This window comes from Molothrus ater, chromosome 20, assembly GCF_012460135.2.
Source record: "Molothrus ater isolate BHLD 08-10-18 breed brown headed cowbird chromosome 20, BPBGC_Mater_1.1, whole genome shotgun sequence".
Classification (NCBI taxonomy): Eukaryota; Metazoa; Chordata; class Aves; order Passeriformes; family Icteridae; genus Molothrus; species Molothrus ater.
This window is the reverse complement of record NC_050497.2, coordinates 1,013,218-1,029,753: the sequence shown is the minus strand read 5'-3', so window position 1 is coordinate 1,029,753 and position 16,536 is coordinate 1,013,218. Positions and strand designations below refer to the sequence as shown.

General features: G+C 49.7%; 1 protein-coding gene across 1 annotated transcript in view; it reads left to right on the top strand.

The window, feature by feature from the left end:
* Positions 1-16,536, top strand: part of ZNF618 (zinc finger protein 618) — a 148,677-nt gene that overhangs the window by 53,733 nt on the left and 78,408 nt on the right. The window contains exon 2 of the mRNA XM_036393894.2: positions 11,725-11,768. Coding sequence (XP_036249787.1) covers positions 11,725-11,768 — 44 coding nt within the window. The remainder of the gene's footprint in view (positions 1-11,724; positions 11,769-16,536) is intronic.

The following is a 16,536-nucleotide window of genomic DNA, read 5'->3' as shown; positions in this document are numbered from 1 at the left end:
GATGCTCACAGCCAGTCCCAAAATCAGTGACACACTGTGGTCCTTGGGTACAAACATGCATCTAGAAAGAATCTATGGCTGCTGAGGTTATCCATGAGCTGGGTGGCAGATAAAGCACCAAGGTGTCTGGAATGAAGTGTAGGTGAGCATCAGTTCCTTTCTGAGAAGAGCCTGTGGAATATGGCACACATTTATCTTTTGCCAGCCCAGCATCTGCTGCAGTTGGTGCTCCCAGGCCACTGGAGCAGGCTGGTGTCCAGAGGCTCTCTGGGGGCATCTGGAGGAGGAAACAGCCCTTGGCCTGATATTTGTTCATCCAAAGGGTCACAGATCCATGAGTTCATTGCTCCCTTCTCAGCCTGGAAACCCAACCAGCCCTGTCCAGCTCTGGCAGCACCAGCCTGTGCTGCCTAACCCCAGATTCCATTTGAGAATTGGCCATCAATGGTGGCCTTGGGGATTTCTCTCTCATCTTTTGACCCGACCCTGGGCTGTACCAGAATTCTGGGGAGCCAATTTCACTTTCTGGCTTTTCTTCCTCAGGGTTTGCAGCAGCTGCTGGCCCACAGATGGGCAGAGGGCTCATGGTGCTGCCTGCAAAATTCAGCCCCAAAAGGGATCCTGTAGGAACATTGGTACCTTTTTTTGCATCTCATTGGAGGTTTTCCAAGACAAATCTGTCCACTCTGCAAGGCTGTGCAAATAATTGATATTCTTGGTTTTCCTGAAGCTCTGAAAAATTGAAAAATTCTTTTTTCAGACTGAGCCGGAAGAAAAATAGATTGATTTGATTTTTTTTTTTATTGCCCAGGAAATAAGGAATATCTATTTGGGTTTCATAGGCTCGAGTCAAACAGAATCTGGGGCTTGTAAGTGCTTCATTTAGATTTGGAGCACATCTTACAGTTCTTGCTTTAAAAATACTTATAGGATGTATTTTGCCTGTATGAATCAGAAAATTTTAAATGTCAGGGACTGTGTCACTTCCAGTTTTTGAAAATCAGTGTCTTACTCTGCTGTGTGAATGGTGCAGCAGAAATGATACCAACCCATGCCATGATCTCACTGCAGCTCCACTTTGGGCTGGAAATAATTTCCCAGCAGCTCTGTGCCCTCATTTGTTTCAGCTCCAGGAATGATGGAGAGTGGAAGGTCACCCTGGTTGGTCCCAGTGATGTTTGTCCCCACAAACTGCTTGAAAATCCCTTTCCTTAGCCCAAACAATTGCTCAGAGATGGAGATTTGGGAGTGAGAAAGTGCAGGTCGATAGTCCTGCTCTCCCCAGTGCCATGCCTGGGTGGAGGGTTCTGGGGAAGGGCTGAGGGTCCCATCCCTGTGCCCTGGGACAGTGTTTGGAGTGTCTGGGCAGAGGGAGATGATGCTGCAGCTTTCACAGCTCAAGTGGACCAGGAAATGCTGTTTTCCTTCTTTACTTTCCAAACCACCATCGTTCTTGGGAAGCCAGCAAAGCCACGCTCCCTTGGGGACACCAGTTTGGCCTTACTGGGGGTTTTGGTAGTTTTTATTTAGATTTCTTTTTTTTTCCAAACTTTTTTTAAATCTTGGAGGTTTGTTTGTTTATTTGTTGATTTAGATCTGCTCGGGAAGTCAATCTGGTGATATTTATAGGATTTGTGGTTGGCTGATGGGAGTTATTTTGCAAGCAGAATTTCTAAGAATTCTACTTTCAGCCTGCTTTTTCTCCAACTTCATTTCCTCCCTTCCTTCTTTTTTTTCTCTTTTTACTATTTTTTACTTGTTTTTTTCTTATTTTTTTGGTTTTTGACGGAGCCAAGCAGACTAAACCCTTTCTGAATTTCCCCTCTGTAATTAGTGCTCTTTTTTAAGTTTGAAGAAATTACCCAGCTTTGTGTGCCTTCCCCCTTTTTTACTTTTAGACCGATGTGGTTTGACTTTTTTTCCCTTTCCAAAGTAAAATTACCACCATTTCATGCTATTTGAACAAACCAATCATACAAAACTGGGAGAGATGGTGAAGTCCCACAGTTACCCATCCAATGGAGAATGTTTTCGTTTCAACCTCACAGCTGTCTATAAATGCTACATGGAATTTTTTTTTAATTAGGATAAAATTTATATTTTACAAGGTTAAAATTGATGTTTTGCAAATGCAAAGCCTTTCCCACAGCATTGGAAGGAGGTCTTGAGTGCCAGCCCTGGAGGGGATCCTTGGCTGAGGCTGAACCTCCTCATGGTGCTGTTCCTGACACCTTCTCACTGCAATATCTATCAAATTATGCATTTCTTTTTCTATTCTAGATCAATTTTCTGCCTTGAATTGTAATTTTCAAGTGTTTAAATTTTCATTGCTTACCTCAGACTGAAGCTGAACATTTGCAGCACGTTGCATTCTCTGCAGTGCTGTTTGCTACAGAGGGACCTAAAGCATTCTTCAAAATTGACCAAAAAAAGAGATAAAACCAACCTCAAAAGGTACAGTTCTGCCCATGGGTGCCATGACTCCCACTGACACCCAAATGGCTGAGCTGGGAGCTGGAGCAGCTCCCTGGGGGACACTCCACAGCCTCTGCAGGTTTGCAGGGCAGAGTCTCAGCCTTATCAAAGCTTCCCCAGCAGCCCCTCTTGGCTCTGGGATCCACCACGGGCATGTCCCCCCAGTGCCTGCCCTCTGAGCATGAGCTGGGCACCAGCTGGGGCAGGGTCTCAGTTTTCTTGGAGTGCTGGGTCTGTTCCCAGAGGTCCATCCCTGTGTCTGTGTCTGTGCTGCTGGGAGCACCAAGGGCACTCTGAGCTTCCCTGGCCAGAGGGGAGGTGCCTCTGGATTTTCCTCTACACACAGGCTTGGCTGGCTTTTTCTCAGGATCCTTTGTAAGGCTCAGGGAGAGGGATTGGAGCCTCTGCAGGAGCTCAAGGTCCAGCTGGGCCTGGCTCTGCTGGGCCTGGCCCTGCTGGGCCTGGCTGTGCTGGGCCGTGCTGCTGGCAGAACTTGTCCAGCTCCCAGGTGTGTCAGGTGCTGAGGGCATGGCTGCTGTGGGTTGTGTCCTCCTTGCCTGTGTGCTGGGCTTTGGCCACCCCTCTGTGGGAGCTCCAGGCTCTCCTGGCTGGGCTGCACCTCAGGCAAACCCCCTGAGCCCCAGGGCTGCCACCTCCCCCAGCCCTGCCTGAGGGCCCTGCCCATCCCCAGCCCTGCCCTGCACAGACTCACTCTGGGTGATGGAACTGGTCATGCAGGAGAAGGGGGCTCCCTGGGCTGCCTCCCCTCAGCTGAGCTGTGCTGAGGGAATAAATGAATCCCAGAGTGCTTTGGATTGGGAGGGACCTTAGGGATCACCTCCTTCCAGCTTCCTGTGGGGACACCCTCACTATCCAGCACAGCTGCTCTGGGCACCCTGTGCCAGGGCCTGCCCACCCTGCCAGGGAACAATTCCTAATTCCCAATATCCCATCCAGCCCTGCCCTCTGGCAGTGGGAGCCATTCCCTGGGCCCTGTCCCTCCATCCCTTGTCCCCAGTCCCTCTCCAGCTCTCCTGGAGCCCCTTCAGGCCCTGGCAGGGGCTCTGAGCTCTGCCTGGAGCTTCTCCTGCCCAGGTGATCACCCCCAGCTCTCCCAGCCTGGCTCCAGAGCAGAGGCTCCAGCCCTGGAGCAGCTCCATGGCCTCCTCTGGACTGGATTCAGGACTTCCCAGTGGCAGAGAGCCCAGAGGTGGGCACAGAGCTCCATGTGGGCTCTCAGGAGGGTGGGAGGAAGGAGGAGAATTAATCCCTGCCTTGGCCACGTTGCTGAGATGAGCCCAGGACAGCAGAGCCTGTGCCTGTGCTCCCAGCCCGCTCTGCTGGGGATGTGGCTCCCCCAAACCCAACTTCAGCCCTTTCCCACCCATCCCTTCATCCTGGGGCTGGGAAGGGCTGGAGCTGCCAGGGGAAGGTTCCTGGCAGTCCCTGTGTGCAGTGGAGTCCCTCACAGCCCTGTCAGATGTTCCATGGCAGAGGCTGGAGGTGCAGAACTCCCAAACAAAATGTGTTGAACAAGACTGGGATTCCCTGGATAAATAAGTCCTATTTTAATTTTTTTTCCCTGTGTGCATTCATAGCTTACTAGATATGTTTGTTTTATCAACTTGGAAAAGTGCCCAGGATTTTTTAAAAAATTGATTTCCTGAGAGTTTCCTGTGAAACTGGAAGCCTGGAAAAACGGGTGGATTTCTGAAATGCTATCTCATGGCTCCTTCGCCCCTTTTTTCTCCCCCCAAGTAAAAAACAACAATACCTTCCTCCCCCCCAAGGTTTCATTCCATATACATTTATTCTTTAAAAATATTTCCAGCTGTTTCTTTTGCTGGGAAACTCATACCATCTGTAAACAACTGCTCAATTCACATAATTCTGTTGTTTTGCCCGGTCACTCTTATTTTCCAGCTTTTATAATATGAGAGTTCAGAGTAATCAGTAATGCCTTTTCTCCTCTTCACCCTCAATTTGATTATTTTTCTCATAAAGAACAGAGTAAGGAGAGCACTGAGCAACAGGAGATGGAAAAAATATTTTGATTACTTTTCAGTTGCTTATAATCAAGGAGTAACTCTTTAAATCCAGACCAATTTGCTGCATTGATTTATTAATAATTTTAATTTCATGACTGTTTCAGGGAAAAACAAAAGTACGTGAGGTTGAAGCTTTTTAATACTGGTTTAAACATTTGTAGTTTTAGGTTAAAATTTATTTAATGTTCCCTTTCTTCGGTTACTTCTGCTGGCATGTGCTGCTTGAATCTCCCCAGGCTGCCAGGGGAGAAAAACTGAAATTCAAAGCACAAATTCTGCCAGTACTTTCAACAAGTTCATAAAATTACTCATATGAATATTCCCTTGACTCAGAGGTGACTGCTCACAGCCCCTTTCTGGGGCTAGCTGGAGTGTGGGAGCTGGGAGTGGGTGGCAGGGGCACCTGAATCCTTTGGGGCAGGATTGTGCCATTTCCTGGGGCTCAGCACCCGCCCAGGCCAGGCCATCGTGGTGGGAGGGATTCTTCCCTGCCTTGCTGATTTTGGTGTTTCCCCCTCAAGTTCCAGCCCCACGTGTGCCTTTTCCAGCAGAAATTTGACCTTTTATGTTTAAAACTCTCCAGAAGAACTTTTAATTCTTGGTTACAGAGGCGGCTCTGAAATGAGGTGGATGGAGGCAGCACACCCAGGGTAGGAAATGAAGGTTATAAAATGGGGAGATAATAAACAGTAAACAAGAAGTAAATCCAGTGAAGCTGAATGAGAAGAATTTTTAGACTTTGTGATTTTTTTATTAGTATTTTTTGCCTACCTATAGTTTTAACATCCATGGTGCAACTTGTTCTGTCCCAGACCAGAATGTGGGGAGAAGCCTGAGGGAACCCAGTTTGCAAGACCAAACAACAAAAAAAAAAAAAAAACAACCACCAAAACAAAACCCAAAACAAAAACAGAAAATCAAAACAAAAAGAAATATTTAAAAGAAAAATAATTCTCCTGCCAATACAAAGAGAATTGAAATCAGCAGAGTGAGGGCCCCTGGGCTGAGTCTGAAGTGTCACAGCCAGAGCAGAGGGGATCATTCCCATTTTGGCTTCCTCAGTGGGACCCAGTGCTCACAGTTGACCTTTGTGTTGGGCTGATCCACCCCCTCACTGGGTTTGTCATTAGTGTTTTTTATTAATTAGTAATTGGGGGCACCTTGTGGCATGAGGAACAGCTGTTAATGATCCCCAGGGATAATTAACCCGGGGATGGCACTGCAGCAGGGGCACTCCACAGCCCAGCTGGGGCTGGGGCCAGGGCTAGCCCTGCCTTCCCCTGGGGTGGCTGGCCAGGGGCTGGAGCCCAGGGCTGCAGGGGAAGGTGCTGGGTGGCCCTGCCCCAGTGCTGATCCTGCAGTGCCACAGCTCTGTGGTGTTCCCTGCCTTTGGGTCCCCCTGGACACGTGTCCCCCTCGGGGTGGTGGCCACCCACAGGAGCAGGATGTGGCCAGGCTGGGCTGATGCTGTGCTCCCAGCCAGAACCTGCTCTGATTTGTTTCAGGCTCAGCCACCATCTCCAGCAGCTGTTCATTTGCATGTGGTGGAGGTGCTCATAGGGGTGAGCTGGATGCTCAGTAACCTCAATCCAAGCCTGGATTTTGGTCTGCTCAGACACTCTCCAGACACAAAATGTCAGAGGCACCACGTGGGAAGTGCTGGGCTCCCTGTGTCGCCAGGCTCCAGCACTGGGATGCTCTATGTGTCACCACTGGGGTGCTGGGGACAGATTGTGTCCCTGTAGGTCACAGTCACCTTGGTGCCTTCCCCTGGATGGACTTGTCTGGAGGTCTCAAAGCACCTCTTCTGTAGCATCCCATGGATTTTTACTCTTCCTGAAGCTTGGCCTGTCATGGGCATGGCCAGGAGTAATGAGCACCTTCCTCTGGTACTGGAGACCATCCTGGAGCTGTGCTGCAGCCCAGGTGTGGGCACCAGTCACACAGGGATGGTCCCTGGAGCTGTGCTGCAGCCCAGGTCTGGGCACCAGTCACACAGGGATGGTCCCTGGAGCTGTTCTGCAGCCCAGGGGTGGGCACCAGTCACACAGGGATGGTCCCTGGAGCTGTTCTGCAGCCCAGGGGTGGGCACCAGTCACACAGGGATGGTCCCTGGAGCTGTGCTGCAGCCCAGGGGTGGGCACCAGTCACACAGGGATGGTCCCTGGAGCTGTGCTGCAGCCCAGGGGTGGGCACCAGTCACACAGGGATGGTCCCTGGCTGTTTGGGACCATCCTGTCCCAGATGTCCCCTGGCTCTGGCAGCAGAGCGTCTGTGCCTGCCGTGGGAGTCTCTGCCTTTGCCTTCTGCTGCCCTCAAGCAGCAAACCCTCCATGGGCTCATCTCAGAGGGGTCTAAACTCTCAGATGTTGCTGTTTACTGCTGGGCTCTCGTGTTGGAACAGGGAACAAGCACTGGCTTCTCCCAGGACAAGGCTGCAGCTGAGCACAAGGGTGAGATTCCCCTGGCTGCTCCCAAGGAATTCTGACACTGAAGCTGCCACCAGCATCCCCACCCCAGGTGTTGCCCCATGGCCAGCATGGGGGGGGATTGCAGACCCCAGAGTGGATTTTGGGGGTTGGGGAACCCTCACTCCAGGGCTTGGCTTAGCTGTGGGACCGGGCAGATGCCTCAGGGAGAGCTCCCATTTCCTCCTTGCAGATATTTTTTTTTTATTATTATTATTTTGGTTGTTTCGTGAGGGGAAGCTGCAGCTGAGGAAATAGGCAGCACATTCCTCCAGCCCCAGGAACTGTCTTGTTCCCAAGTGGAAAATTCATCCCTTTTGGAGGCTGCTCTGATGGATTGGCAAAGGCAAAGGATGAGGAGGGGATGAGCCACAGCAGCCAAAGGCAGTGGAGATCTTTCTCCTTCAGGCAGGGGATGCCCTGGCTCTGGAGCCAGAAGAAACATCCTTAAATTGCACCAGGGAAGGTGTAGGTCTGATATTAGGAAGAATTTCCTCATGAAAAGGGTGGCCAGGCATGGGAACAGCTGCGTGGGGCAGTGGTGGAGTCACCATCCCTGGGAAGGTTCCAGTGTGGATGTGGCACGTGGGGACAGGGGTTAGTGCTGGCCTTGGCAGTGCTGGGGAATAGCTGGACTCTGATCTCAGAGGGCTTTTCCAACCTCAAGGATTCCATGGTTCTGTGGAGCACAGCTCTGCCTGGACCAGCCCTGGGCTCAGCCTTGTTTCCCTTTGGCCTTGGGGTTCCTCAGCACCCGCTGTGCTGGCAGGAGGAAGCAGAAATCCAGATTAAAAAGGGGCACGGGCACATTTATGGGTCCTTGTGCTCTGCAGATGTTTTGGTGTGATGTGGAGCTGCTCTGCTGTTTTTCCCCCCTCCTATTTAATAAAAATTAAATAGGAAACTGCCGTGTCTTGCCCTTTGTTTAAAGAAGAGAAAAAAGAAAAAAAAAAAAAAGCACTTCCTGCATTTTCTGTGGCTCTGAAGTTAATAACCCCAGACAGCACAGGTAGCAGGCCTGCAGTTATTTTTATGGCACATTCCTATGTCAGACCTGTTTTCAGTTTCTTCTCCTTTGCCAAATTTTAATTATTTGGGGTGAAATTTTCCATGCTGGGTGCTGCTGTCTCCTTCCAAAATTGAATGTGTGGTTTGTGTTTGGACAAAAATTACTCAGCTGTCTCTGGGAATGCGTTTGGGGGAAGCAGGGTGGGGGTTTTGGGTTTTTTCCTTTTATTTTCCCTCAGGTAAACAAACAACTCTGCCCTTTTCCCTCTGCAGAGGGAAGGTGCTGTGGGAGAAGGATGAGAGGGGTCTGCTTCTCCTGCAACCCCCAGGCAGAATTAGGGACCTCTCCCTTTGGGATGGGGTTCAGAGGCAAATCATAGGGGTGGCTGTGTCTGAATAAAGAAATAAATACATGGATTGAGCCCCTTTTTCCCCTGGGAAGGGCTGTGGCAGTGCTTGGGGGTATCCCAGTGCCCCCATCCCATCCATGGGAACTGATCCGAGCATGGATGCAAATCCAAGTGATTTGAATAATTGTTTCTAATCATAATTGAAGTGATCAGGCAGAAGGCCTGTGCTTAAATCATCTGAAATCTCATTTCACATTTTTATTGCTTTAAGTTATTTTTGAGTTTTGCTGTAACTGTTAAAATGTTGGGGTTTTTTCCCAATATAGTGTAGCCCTCTCGATAAACATGGATTTCTCAGGTCAGTTTTACATCTGCTTGGACTCCTATTTTTTGACATGTTATCCTGTTAGGAGATGTTGACTGATACATTTCTTAATTATCACATGATTTACTTTTTGCTTACAACTCGAGTTGAGGAGCATATGGCCTGAAACCACATTCTGCTTGTGTGCATTTTCATTTAAAGGATATTTATTAGCATTAGTTAAACAAAACTCCCCTAAATGCACCCAATATGTAGAAAAGCAACTTCAGGCAGTAACATTTTGAATTGTAAACGATTTTATGGGGCAGATTGTGTGACATTTTCCAGCCTGATCCAGCACCCTACATCCGGCCTCCCTGCTCATCAGCAGATGAAAATTCTGCTCCTCTCCTTTTCAGTTAGAAATTAGGAAATCACCAAAATCAATTCTTTGGGTAAATGGGAGTGCAGGAGATTCTAAAGGAGCACAGGAGATTTCTGTTCCCCTCCACAAAGGTGTTACTTTGTTGGGGGCTGCTCTGACTTGTTTTGGCACATTCTGGTTAAACAGTGATTTCCAGCCTTTCACCCCTCCACTTCCTCGTGGCATTTTAGTCCTCAAATGCCACTTTTTAGAATTTAGGTGGGATGTTTTAGATTAGATGGATTTTATTTTTGAAGGAACAGGCTGGGAGAGCTGGGGGTGCTCATCTGGAGAGGAGAAGCTCCAGGGAGAGCTCAGAGCCCCTGCCAGGACCTAAAGGGGCTCCAGGAGAGCTGGAGAGGGACTGGGGACAAGGATGGAGGGACAGGACCCAGGGAATGGCTCTCAGTGCCAGAGGGCAGGGCTGGATGGGATATTGGGAATTAGGAATTGTTCCCTGTGAGGGTGGGCAGGCCCTGGCACAGGGTGCCCAGAGCAGCTGGGGCTGCCCCTGGATCCCTGGCAGTGCCCAAGGCCAGGCTAGGCAGGGCTGGGAGCAGCCTGGGACAGTGGGAGGTGTCCCTGCCATGGCAGGGGTGGCATTGGATGATGTTTGATGCCCCTTCCAAACCAAAGCAGTGTGGGATTCTGTGGATTTGTTTATTTCAGCATTCAGAAACATTTAAGGCTTGATCTGATCTCATTCAGGCTTAGCTGGGTGTTTTTGTCTAATGGATCATCTCCAGCAGCACCATGGCTGGGTGAAACCATTGAGATGAGAGCCCTTACCTGTTGTGGTTCCTTTTTTTCTCATTTTCTCTTTTAAAATAAGGAAACTCCCAGCACTGGGGATTGTTGGGGTGTCTGTGCAGGGCCAGGGCTGGGTTCCATCATCCTCATGGCTCAGAATATCCTTCCAGCTCTGGATATTCCATGGTTCCATGATTCAGCAGGTGCTTTTCCCATGGAAGTCTCATGGCAGGAGCCTCACAAGGTCCCTGTGATCCAAGATGTGGCTCCTGGCTTGTGTGAGCTTGGGTTGTGCACAAATCCCTTTGTACAGGCAGGAATTGTGAGCTTCCCATCTCTGGGATCCTCAGCACCCCAAGAAGTTTTCTGCCCTGGCTCTATATTAAATCTCCTTTTTCCCCTTTTCCCCCCTTTTCCTTGTACACAGATCTAATCTTCTAGAAAATGCCCCAAAGGTTTGAGCAATCTGCCAGTTGTAGGAACCCATAAAGCTTTTTTTTTCCTTTTTTTTTCCATTGTGTAAGCATGACAAATCATTAATTTTTGATTGATTGCTTTGAATTATGGGTGCTCTGACATCCTTTCTGTAGCTGAACAGCTGTATAACAAATGAACATATCAGTGCTCACAAAAGATTGGAGATCTAACAGAAGCAATTACATTGTCAGCTCCTCCCTTCTGGCTTTTCCCAGGCAATGGAGAGAAGAAATTTTTTAACAGAAATTCCTCAAGTGGCTCACAATAATAATAATAATCATCATCATCATAATCATCATAACAAAATACCTTTTTGTAATTGAATTAGATTTTTATCTCTTCATTTCCAGTGGATTTCATATCCCTTCAGAAACCAGGTTGTGTTTCTGCTTTATGTAACTTGGAGAATCCCTTTGAAGAAAATTTTACATGAAGAATTAAAAAAATAAAATCAAATTGCAATTTTTTTGGTTGCTATTCCTTTAAGATTTCAGAATTGCACCAGTGCACTAAATGTGACCTCCATAACTTTTAAATTAAGAATTTATGCTGGCTTGAAATTTATGAAATATTTCAGCATGAAAGAAAGCCTTTTTCCCTCAGGAAAATTGAGCAATAAATCATAGCACTCTCGATTTACTGCCCTACAGCCAGCCAAAGATAGGATTTTTTTCCTTCCCCCCTTCGTTCTGAAAAAAAAAAAATATAAAAAAAATGTAATCATATAAGACAGCTTAGCTGCTATCCTCCCACTCTCTAGAATTTTTAATTTCAGCTGTTTCTGCTTGGATTTATTTCCAATATTCCTGCTCGGCTTTTCAATTTCCTCAGTTATTAAATTTTAATTCAGTGCATTAGCATTTAAATTAAAAAAGGGTTTATTTTATCGAAATCGTTGGCTGGCCCCCATCCTGCTGCACATGAATTGCCTGTTTCTGCCATTTGCACAAAATGTGAAATGCAGCTAATATCTTTTAACTTGTATTTGCACAAATTCAGAAATAAAATTTCTGGGATTGGAATAATATTGTCTTTCCAAGGAAGGCTCTCATCAGTGAGCTGGGGAAGAGGCAGGAGGAGACCCCGGGCCCTCCCTGCTCAGCCCAGCCAGGGCCTGCAGGGGCTAATTAGGACACAGGGCTAATGAGGGGAGGTGTTGGGCCTGGAGGGAGCCATTCCTGCGTGGACATTGGGACAATTTGGCCATTCCTGATTTCCCACCTGGCTCTGCATGCCAGGGATCACTGCTTGAGCCTCGGGTGGGGATGGGCTGGGGAGGCTCAGACCCTGCCCAGCCCCGACACCCCGGGCTCAGAGCTGGGCCTGGGGCGTGTGTGCAGCTCTGGGGAACCCCAGGTTTGGGCTGAAGAGCAGCCTCATCCTTCTGAAGCTAACCAGCTCTTCTGTTTTGATCTCCTAGGCCGAGGAGAGCAACAGCAGCGGGCGGAGGAGCTCTTCCAGCAGGTAGGGCTGGGATGTGCTGGGTGGGTCAGCTCTGCTCAGGTGTGCTCTCCACCCTGGAGGTGGGGTGGCCAAAGGTGGGATGGGTGTCAGAGCTGACAGAGTGTCCATGCAGCCCTCTTTGGATATGGCTGGGAGGGTGGATGTGGGAGGCTGGCCTCATCCTGGCACTGGGGACTGAAAGCAGAGATGGTTTGTGTGTGCTGTGGGGAGTTCCAGCTGAGTGCCCCCTTGGGCTGTGCAGAGCCTTCTGTCCTGCAGAAGGAGAGGACAGAGCTGTCCCACCACCCCATTCCCCTGTGATCCCACTGAGAGGTGTCTCTGCTGCTCCCACTCTGGAGAGGGACATGCTCAGGTGGGTCTGCCCTGGGCTGTGGCCTCACAGAATCACCGGGTTGGAAGAGACCTTCAAGATCATCGAGTCCATCCCAGTCCCAACACCTCAACTCAACCCTGGCACCCAGTGCCACATCCAGGCTTTGTTAAACACACCCAGGGATGGGGACTCCTCCTGTCCCCTCCAGGGCCTTGAAAGCACTGTGAAAGTTTCATTCCTTAGATAAAACTCATCCTGCTGTGTAAAAGCACATCCAGAGAGATCTGGGAACTGCTGTGGTGCTGATGCCCTCCCTGCCTCCCACTGCTGACTGTGCAGCCCCTGCTGGGTCTGATGCTCCCACCGTGCTGGCTGGTCCCTGCCCAGTGCCCCAGCTCTGCCAATGGCATTTCAGGACAAAATCCCCTCATTCCTGGCAGCTTTTTGTCCAGTTGGCACTGCTTGGCATTGAACATGTCTGGGGTGCCCCTGAGCTGGGCAGAGAGGAACACTGGGTGTCTGTCACAGGAGAAGACTTCTCTGTCTCACTTTGGGGGTGGCTCAGCCATGGCCCAGCAGTGCTGGCTCACTGGGAATCAGCCTGAAGAAAGTCTTGGAAAGAAAGCACAAGCTGAGGAGCAAGGGGAGAGGAGCCAGGCATCACTTCCTTCCCCTGGATTCTTTATTCCAACCTTTAATTCAGTTTTGCAGCTCTCACTGGAGGGTTTCCCACAGCAGGTGGGCAAGTGCATCCTCCATGTGGGAGCTGGCCTTTGGAGTGTCCATCTCACCTTTGGGGCATCCATCTCACCTTTGGGGCATCCATCTCACCCTTGGGGTGTCCATGTCATCTCTGGAGTGTCTGTCTCACCTTTGGAGTATCCATCTCACCTTTGGGGTGTCCATCTCACCTTTGGAGTGTCCGTCTCTCCTTTGGAGTATCCATCTCTCCTTTGGGGTGTTCATGTCACTTTTGGAGTGTCCATCTCACCTTTGGGGTGTCCATCACACCTGCCTGGGCTGCCCTTGGGGCTGAACATCCTCCCAGGAGTGAGCAATGGCCCTTTCCAGGGCAGGGATGGAGCTCCAGGTGAGGTGGGAGAACTTCCCTCCCTGTTCCTTTGTATGTCCAGAGGAGTGTGAGGCTGGTTGTTGCTTTTTTCCTTGTAGAAAAGTGGAAACAAAACCCACTTTATCATCTACCTGACTGGACAATACGTGGTCAAAGAATGGAGAATGACCAAGTCCATTTAAAAATAATAAAACAGAATCAAAATGTAATATTTCAAGAAAGTTCTGTCAGTGATTGAAGGTGGAAATGTGGCTCTGACTGAATCTGTGAGGTCATCAGTGGATGGAGACACAAGATGGATGATTCTCAAAGTCATTGCTGCTTGAAACCCTCACTAATTGTAAACTATCGAGGAAGCTTTTAACAATTAATTTGTATCAGTAAAAATACAAGGAAAAATAATATTGTATAATAGAATATAGTATAATATAATATAGTATAATGTAATATAGTATAATGTAATTAATATAATATAATGTAAGTTTCCTGGATTTTATCTTCCTGCAATATTTTTTTTTCACAGTAGCAGGCTTGGTCTAAGGTGATGACTGTGATATTGGGTCAATCCTATTTTTCTTTTTTTACTGCAGTGAATTGATTTTATTCTGTTTCAAGCAAACCCTGGAAGCTCTGAAGGCCCAGGGGTTTGTGCTCCCACCACCCCTAGCTCCAGGCCTGTTGCTGCCTTTGGAAGAACAGGGGTCAGGGTGTGCAGCTGGCAGCTCCTGCTGGCAGAGAGCACTCACTGTTCTCCTCCCCCACTGACTCCTGTGTGGTTGCTTCACCTCAGTGAGTGCTCAGCAATGGGAGATTTTATAAGGTGAAGAGAATTCTTAGGATCACAAAAAGCCCTCTTCCTTGAAGGCAGCCAGAAGAGAGATGGCTGCTTGCCTTGGGGAAGATGACAACTAAGAGACAACCTGACAAAGCTGTGCATGTTTTTGAACACTCCAGAAAAGGTAGATCAGAGGCTTCTTTCTTCCTTTTGCAAGGAAAAAAGAGACAGTCAACAAAATTAAAAAGCAGCAAATTAAAAGCCAGTAAAAGGCAGGATGTTTTCCTGCATGATGGGCAGCGATGTGATGGGAGTGTGATGGCAGGAGCTGCTCAGAGGGGCTGGGAGGGGACTCAGCAGGAACACAGTGACAGGGGTGACATGGGCTGCATTCACAGAATCCCACACTGCCTTGGGTTAGGAGGGACCTTAGGGATCATCCAGTGCCACCCCTGCCATGGCAGGGACACCTCCCACTGTCCCAGGTGCTCCCAGCCCTGTCCAGCCTGGCCTTGGGCACTGCCAGGGATCCAGGGGCAGCCCCAGCTGCTCTGGGCACCCTGTGCCAGGGCCTGCCCACCCTGCCAGGGAACAATTCCTAATTCCCAATATCCCATCCAGCCCTGCCCTCTGGCAGTGAGAGCCATTCCCTGGGTCCTGTCCCTCCATCCCTTGTCCCCAGTCCCTCTCCAGCTCTCCTGGAGCCCCTTCAGGCCCTGGCAGGGGCTGAGCTCTCCCTGGAGCTTCTCCTGTCCAGGTGAGCACCCCCAGCTCTCCCAGCCTGGCTCCAGAGCAGAGGCTCCAGCCCTGGAGCAGCTCCATGGCCTCCTCTGGACTCGCTCCAGCAGCTCCAGGTCTTGTGTTGGAGGCCCCAGTGCTGGACATGGTCTGGTCCCGTCCTGTGGGTGAGCACATGGCAGGGATCATCCAGTCCACTGGAGACTTGCTTTAAGCTTCTTCTGAAGCCCCTTGTGCACAGGGTGGCCCAGGCTGGGTGTCCTGTGTGGTGTGTGACAGTCCCAGGGGTTGGTGGGACAGGAGGGCAGTGTGGGAGCAGCACTGGCAGCTCTGGGCTCAGGGTGAGCACTGGGAGTCTCCATTAGACTATTGGAGCACTAACAACTTCCCAATAATTAATGTCAGTGTTCAGATGGTGGGCTCTGGATCCTGACAAGAAATAATTGAAAAACCAAATGTGCAATTATGTCTGACAAGCAGCGTGTGCTTTTCTTGGTCACCAGAGCCTTGTGTAGTCATGTGTTAGACACGGTTTTATATAATTATTATTGTTTATATGGCGGGTGTCAGAGGAAGGAGGAATTTCAGTTTGGAGTCCTCTGTTGGCTATTTATTTTAAAGTCATTAGATTTGTTTTCAGACTTAACTACACTTAATGTGCGAGACTCCTGCTGAATAAATCAGGCCCTGCTATAGGAGCTGCATCTGTTTGGAGGGAACGGAGCCAGCTGGAAGCTCAGCCTGGGCTCTCGGCAGCGGGAGCTGCCCGCAGCACAGATGTAGCTGTGGAGGAGCTCAGAGCTCTGCTCCTGGAGCTGGGGGAATCCAGGCCTCCAGGGCTGCAGCTGCACCCAGGGCAGTGGTGACAGCGCTGGGCTGCAGATCCCACAAAGGGCTCAGGGAGCTGCAGGTCCAGAGAAGGCTCTGGCTGCTGGCCCAGCTGGAGCAGGGCAGGAGTTCCCAGGGGTGCTTTGGGCTGGGCCTGGGGTTTCCCAGCTCTGACATGGTGCAGTTTTCCCAGGTACTCCAGACCAAGCTGTGGTGCCTCAGGGGTCTGAGTGCTTCAGTCTGTGCCATAGAAGATGTGACTTCCATGGAATCACACAATCCCTAAGCTGGAAGGATCCACCAGGATCACTGAGCCCAGCTCCTGTCCCTGCACAGACACCCCAACATCCCACCCTGGGCATTCCAAAGTGGTGTCCAAATGTTCCTGGAGCTCTTGGGGCTGGGACCGTTCCCTGGGGAGCCCTGGGAGGAGAAGCTGTTGAGAAAGGGTTGCACCTACTTTGCTCCTTCTCAGTTCACCTTTCTCCAGCCTCCCTGGTGGCACCTTCACCTCTCTTCCCTGAATTCCTTGTGTTCCTTGTGAACACATCCTCCTCAGCAGCTCCTGTCACCCAAGGGAGTGCCCTGGGATTGCACCAGCTTTTCTTCAGGCTCCTCTTCCAGCTCTTCAGGCCCCCAGCACCGGGGAAGGACAATTTCTGAGGCTGTAGTCCTCTGAAGCTCGGAGAGGACTCTAGACCCTGTGGAGGGACAGGCCTGGGACTGGATATTTCCAGGAATTTTTTCCAAAGAAAATTATTTGAATTGTCTCCCCTTTCTTGAAGAGGCAACCTGTGGGATTTTCAATCCCAGAGCACCAAGAAGCTTCCAACTCATCCTGCATCAGAAGAAGAGAAAACTCTTACGAATTAGGCAAGGAATTTAATAAGCCTTGGTGCCCACTGAAGGGCTCTCGCCAGCCATCTTCAAAAAGAAACAAACCAACCAACCAGCACAAAACCCCTCAAAAGTGCCCTCTGGCCAGTTCTAGGGCCATGGATAGTTCAGTTCTATACAACAACCAGGACAGAAGCTGTGGGGA